We start from the raw sequence: 6,090 nt of genomic DNA on the forward strand, positions 1-6,090 counted from the left end.
ACTGGAACGCGGGGTGCTCGGTGCACACGGACCCCTCCTCCTCCATCCACTTCCGGGACTTCAGATCGGTTTCCGGAAGCCGGGACGGTGTCCCCATGACAACGGACGTTGAGGCTTCGAGGTGAGCGTGCATGATAATTAGCAGATAAAAGTGTCCCGACGTCGGAGTTTTTGTGGTTATTGTTTTGGCTTTGGCTTCCTGCCAAGGCAGCCCCATTTTTTAAAGTGGATCTGGAAAGGGGAGGGGAAGTGCCCTGGGGACAAAGGGAACGCGGCAGGCGGCGGTGCACGAGCTGTGGAGGCCGCTTCGTTACCTGGCGAGTCACTGCGCTGAGCCCGCGGAGACGCTCCTCGCCGAGGAGGTGGCGGAGGGCGGTTCTGTGTAACGGAGCCGCTCAGCGGCCCTCTGGTGGCCTGGGAAGTAGTGGTTACGAGCACGGGCGCGGGTGTCACACCTACTGTGTATCCTATCCTGGCTCTGCTCGCCTGAGGCCCGGAGGGATGACTTGAACTCTGGCCCTGTGATGGGAATGGTTCTTTCCCACCTTGCAGAGGAGTTGCGAGGGTTAGAGGAAATTGTCTTGGTTGACAAGTTTCTCGTGGCGCAGGTAAGTACGTGATAACTATCGGCATTTGGTGAATGAGGAAACTCGGCTCAGAGAAACCACGTCCATACACCCACCCAGGTGGGACTTCGCCAGGTGGGGTGGGTGAGGTTCCTTAGCCTCTCAGAGCCTCTGTGTAAAATGGGGATTATATGCCGAGTAACAGCTACAGCTCAAGATGGGTGTAGCATTAAAGTAATAAATATGAAAAGTTTGTAAATTGTAAAACATTTTACAGATGTTAATTTAATCTCAGTCTCTTAACACCTCAAGCATTTTGAAATTTGTTTATATATTTAATCTAGATGGAGGGGTCATAGGACACCCCCAGAGCAACTTCTGGGTCTTGTAATATATGGAAGTAAAGGCCCAGTTTTCCTTACCTGGTGCCCACTGTGTTGCTACCATAACCTTACACACAGAGTTTTGCAGGAGAGCACTGTTTCCTCTCAGCTTTTTCTGCCTACACCACTTCCCATTCCTCCTGTGCCAACATTTTCCCCACCTGGTTACATATCAGCCTATCAGTAATGTGAGAGACAAAGGTGTGCAGTAGTTAAGAGCATGCACACTCTGGACCAAGACTGCCTGAATCTCAGTCCCAGCTCTGGCACTTACTAGCACTGTGGCCTTGGATGAATTATGTCGTCTCTCTGGACCTCAATTGTCCCATCTGTAAAGTGGGGGAAGAGTAAGAGTATATCTTCTACGTCATGAGGTTAAGATTTAAATAATATTAATGCTTAGACTAGTTCCCAGCACATTGTGATAGGCAAAGGTTGGCTGCTGCAGTCAGTATTAGTATTAGAATTGGTATTATTGCAGTCACTCACTCATTGTAGTGCCCCTAGATTCCTTTGGACTCAAAAGTGGTTAGAGCTCTGAGTTTAGCTTTCTAGCATGGAGAAAGGTTAAGGGTGAGGGTGTCTAGGAGTGACTAGTTGGGGGTTCTTGTTATTGTTGGCTTTGTTCACTGATGTATTCCAAGTACCTAGAATGGTGCCTGGCACATAATAGGTATTCAGTGAATGTTTATTGTGTTAATGAATTTTTACCCACTTTTTGTTTGTTTCCTCAACAGGTTCTTGTCTTAAGAGCAAAAGAAACAGCTCTGATTCTGAAGAACTAGATGCTTCTCCCTCAGTGCTGAGGAGAATTAGGAGCTGTTTTCTGGGGGACTGAGGAATGTGCCCTTGGGGGCCCACGAGAACAGAAGGAAGATGCTCCAGACCAGTAACTATAGCCTGGTGCTCTCCCTGCAGTTCCTGCTGCTGTCCTATGACCTCTTTGTCAATTCCTTCTCAGAGCTACTCCGAATGGCTCCTGTCATCCAGCTGGTGCTCTTCATGTGAGTTCAGTGGGTGGGACTGGACAGCTAAACCCAAGCGGTTTGAAGGCTTTGACAATCATGATGTAGCATTTTAAAGTTATTAATAGAAAAATATTAGGGAAAAAAAATGTCACATTGTCCTGGGGTACACAGACATGTCACAGGTTCTGTCTTTATATATTTCTGACAAGGGTGGGGGATACAGGGAGCAGTTCACATCGAAAATGAGGGTCCAGCTGCTGACCCTATCACTTTCTACATCTGTGAGTAGAAATAATTGTCTTACACTGCCAGTGAAGGGGACTGCAAAATGGCAGGTTAAAAGGGTAATGGTACTCCCCTGGCCGGTGTGGCTCGGTTGGTTGGGCATTCTCCTATGCACTGAAAGGTTGCCAGTTCAGTTCCTGGTTAGGGCACATGCCTGAGTTGGGGCTCAATCCCTGGAAGGGGGCGTGGAGGAGGCAGCCAGTCGATGTTTCTCTCTCTCCCTCTCCCTTCCTCTCTCTCTAAAAATCAGTAAAAAATATATTTTTAAAAGGATAATCATATTAATAATATATATAAATCTCATAAGATGGAAGCTGTTGGCATTTTCTTTCACAATAATATATAGACTCTCCATGAGGCAAGTTCCAGACAGAAAACCAGTCTTAGACATGGTCTTCCTTCATTAAATAAGTATTCATTAGCCTGCCAGACAGTGTTCTAGTTGCAGTAGTAGATCTGACAAGTTCCTGCTCTCGTGGGGTTCCCATTCTAGTGGAGAGAATGAATATATATATATATATTTAAAAGATCATTTCAAGTAGTAATAAATGCCATGCAATGAATATAAAGTAGCTGGGGTTGGGAGGGAAGGGCTACTTTAGGTAGCAGGGCTAAAGAAAAGTCTTTCTGAAGAGGGGACATTTGAACTGAGACTTGAGTGGCACTAAGGCACCAGCCATGCAAAGATCAGAGACCATCCATTGCTGTCTTGCTGAATAAAAACATCTGATAGGACCAGGTTATGTGACAGATGGGGCTGCCTTTTTCTGGACATAGGAAGGAAACTAGCTTCTTGCAAGTGCCTAGGAGGTTTGTTGAGTGTCCGCAGGAAAACTTTGTGGACTGCAACTGATGGGGCCAGTGGGTGGTTTTAGCTTCATGTAATTTGGGGCCCAAAGTGCATGCTCCCTCTTGGGGGGGGGGGTCGGAGGACTATGTCACAGGAAAGCACAGACCTCATGGTGCTCCTTAGGACTTAGGACCAGCTCTTGGGTCCTCACACAGGCCTCCATCTGGCTGTACTTTGTTTTACATGTTTGCAGCATCCAGGATATTGCAGTCCTCTTCAACACCATCATCATTTTCCTCATGTTCTTCAACACCTTCGTCTTCCAGGCCGGCCTGGTCAACCTCCTCTTCCACAAGTTCAAAGGGACCATCATCCTGACAGCTGTGTACTTCGCCCTCAGCATCTCCCTTCATGTCTGGGTCATGGTAAGAGTGGAGCTGTGAATTTCTGAATCTTTAACGGGTGAGGAGTATCTTTTCTCTGGGAACCCAGCATCATTCTTATACATTGCACAGAATCCTTGATAAAAGGTGAAATGAACAGCCTTATCCAAGAGTCAAGGGACACTTCTGGAACATTCAGGTCACCTTCGCCCCCAACAGTTCTGCCGAGGCTAAAACAGGAAGTTGAACCTGTTGCATCAGTAGCTGCTTGGGTGGGTGTTGATACAGGGTATTTATAGGCCTCGGTGTCCGCAGGGAAATAGCCAAGCAAGAGTGCTGCTTGCCCTTTTGTGCTTCATGCCCTCTGCTACCACCCATCACACTAGGAGAACCAACCTCCAAGATGCCTCTTTGATGCTGAGATAGGCCTCAGAGCAGATCCAGTTTTCATGGGTTCATATTTCTTCTGCTTTCACAAATTCTTCCATCTTTGGGTATCTCATATGTTTCTCAAGTACTCATTTTGATGGAGCAAATTAAAACCTCAGGGTTGTCTAGTCATTTCTGTACTAAAGCTACCTTCTCAGACTGTGCCTTCCATTAGGTTGCCCTTGTGATTTCATGGAGAGAAGGAGAGCTCTCAGGATAGGAGCAGAGCATTGCCAAAGTCTCCAGGTGCTTCCTAAAGAAGACTGACCCTGCTGTGGTTCCTGGAGCCAAATTAGGTCCTGGCTTTGTACTATAAAGCAAGTAATCTGATTAATCCCTCAGTGCACTGAGCCTTTACCTGACAGGAGCTGAACCTGAGATTTTCAAGGCAAGATAGTGACCCAGAGGAACTGAGATAATGTGTATCATTTCTCCTTGGCCAGGGCTATGGAGAAAAAGGTAATAAATATGTTAGTTCAAACTTCCTCCCTCAGGGTTAAAAGGATATTTGCTTTACAGCAAAAAAGGGAGCTTGAGGGACCTTTAAGAAACACAACTTGGGGCTGTGGAAAGAAAGGTGAGATTAGCCTGATTTTAAAACAAGTGGCATCTCTGTAGCTAACCTAGCTGGAGATGTTGGGGCCTCACCTGCCCATTAACCTTTCCTGTCTACCATGTCTCCTTCAGAACTTACGCTGGAAAGACTCCAACCGCTTTGTGTGGACTGATGGACTTCAAACGCTGTTTGTATTCCAGAGGCTAGGTAAGGACCAGAGCCACCTCAGTCCTCACTGTGGTCCCACCTATGGCTCTGGCTTGCCAGCCCACCACAGCTGGCATAGGACGGGGGAAACAGTCACACCAAGAACAGGGGAGAGTACACACTCTGCCTTGCTGGGAGTCACTGGGAAATCTTGAGGCAGGGCCCCTCAGCCTCCTTAGGTTTTGTTCTTAGCTGAAACAATACTTAGGAGCATCCCTGAGGCTGCTTTTCTGTGTATCATCCACAGCGGCAGTGTTATACTGTTACTTCTACAAAAGGACAGCTGTGAGCTTGGGCGATCCTCGTTTCTACCAGGACTCCGTGTGGCTGCGCAAGGAGTTCACACAAGGCCGAAGGTGACTTGTCATACTGTTGGATGCCTTTCCTTCCTGACAGGAGCCATGTTTGCAGCTCTGCAGGGGGGAAGTTCGCCCTTTGCACCAGGAAGCAGCTTGGCTTTCCCAGGACAGGCCCAGGCCAGTTGTGTTCAGCAGCCAAGAAGCAAGATCCTCCCTTTTGCAAATTAAAGTGTTCTCCAATACAGACTCTAGAACATACATCATCTGTTCCTGGCCTCCTGTCTCAGTTCTGCCCTCTTCCACCTCTTCCTCCCAGGAAAAGGAGCTTCCCACCTAGCCTGGCGCAGGAGCTCCCAGCATCTGTACTCTTTGCACCACATACTAAGGACCAAATGATACAAAGAGGGATGTTTCTGTACTCCTGATAACACCTTGGATGTTTAGATTTTATACCGAAGGTACTTTTTTTTTTGACATTTTATAAATAGGAAATAAATTGAATTTTTTTCCATAAATGGTTGAGTCCATCTGTCTAGATCTCTTCGTAGTTAAAAGGCATGCCAAGTCCTAGCCTTGACCCAGTGGGCAGATTGAGCCACAGAGCAAATACAGATAATACAATTTATTGAGTCCCATTATGCATACAAGATATTTCTGCAGAAATTCAAGGTGTAATCTGACGTCCCATCCCTACCCCTGGAGATCCAGACTTCTGTGCTTTATTCAGACTGTCACACTGTCAGAGCCCTAAACTGCCCTCAGAAGAATAATGTTCCTTAACCTGTTTCAGCAAAAGAAACTTTAAATTCATGTGCCCATAGTATCAGTTTTCTATTGCCAGAACAATGTGTGACAAACCACCACCAGACTTCTGTGGCATATAACAATAAGCAGTTATGTGGCTCTTGAATCTTGGGGTTCAGGTGACCTGGCTGGGTTTGGGCAATTTCTGCAGGGTTTGCTCATGTGTCTGTGGTCAGCTGTGGGTCAGCCAGGCAGCTGTGATGATCTTGGGACCCTTGGCTCTTGGCTAACCTAGGCTGGCCTCAGCCAGAATGACTGGCTGTTCAACTCAGGTTCACATGACCCGTCCATGACTAGCCTGGGTCTGTTCACATGACGGTGGTGGAGGAACAGGACAGCCAGCCCCAGTGTGCAATTCCATGTCAAGCCTCTGCTTGTATTGTGTCTCTTAATCTCCTATTGGTCGAAGCAGACCATGTG

At 47.2% G+C, this 6,090-nt stretch overlaps 1 protein-coding gene across 2 annotated transcripts; it reads left to right on the forward strand.

Annotated features, from left to right (window-relative positions):
• On the forward strand, window positions 1-5,381 carry TMEM138 (transmembrane protein 138). 2 transcript variants are annotated; one of them, XM_016200481.2, is made up of 5 exons: window positions 1-121; window positions 1,687-1,953; window positions 3,246-3,417; window positions 4,492-4,567; window positions 4,815-5,381. In XM_016200481.2, the coding sequence occupies exons 2-5, from the start codon at window positions 1,826-1,828 to the stop codon at window positions 4,925-4,927; spliced, it is 489 nt and encodes a 162-aa protein (XP_016055967.1). In that variant the 5' UTR covers window positions 1-121; window positions 1,687-1,825; the 3' UTR covers window positions 4,928-5,381. The 2 variants fall into 2 exon arrangements, with proteins under 2 accessions (XP_016055967.1, XP_016055968.1); XM_016200482.2 differs by lacking the exon at window positions 1-121 and adding an exon at window positions 348-608.
• Window positions 5,382-6,090: the final 709 nt, after the last annotated feature.

Source organism: Miniopterus natalensis, chromosome 11, assembly GCF_054644295.1.
Source record: "Miniopterus natalensis isolate mMinNat1 chromosome 11, mMinNat1.hap1, whole genome shotgun sequence".
In the NCBI taxonomy this organism is placed as follows: Eukaryota; Metazoa; Chordata; class Mammalia; order Chiroptera; family Miniopteridae; genus Miniopterus; species Miniopterus natalensis.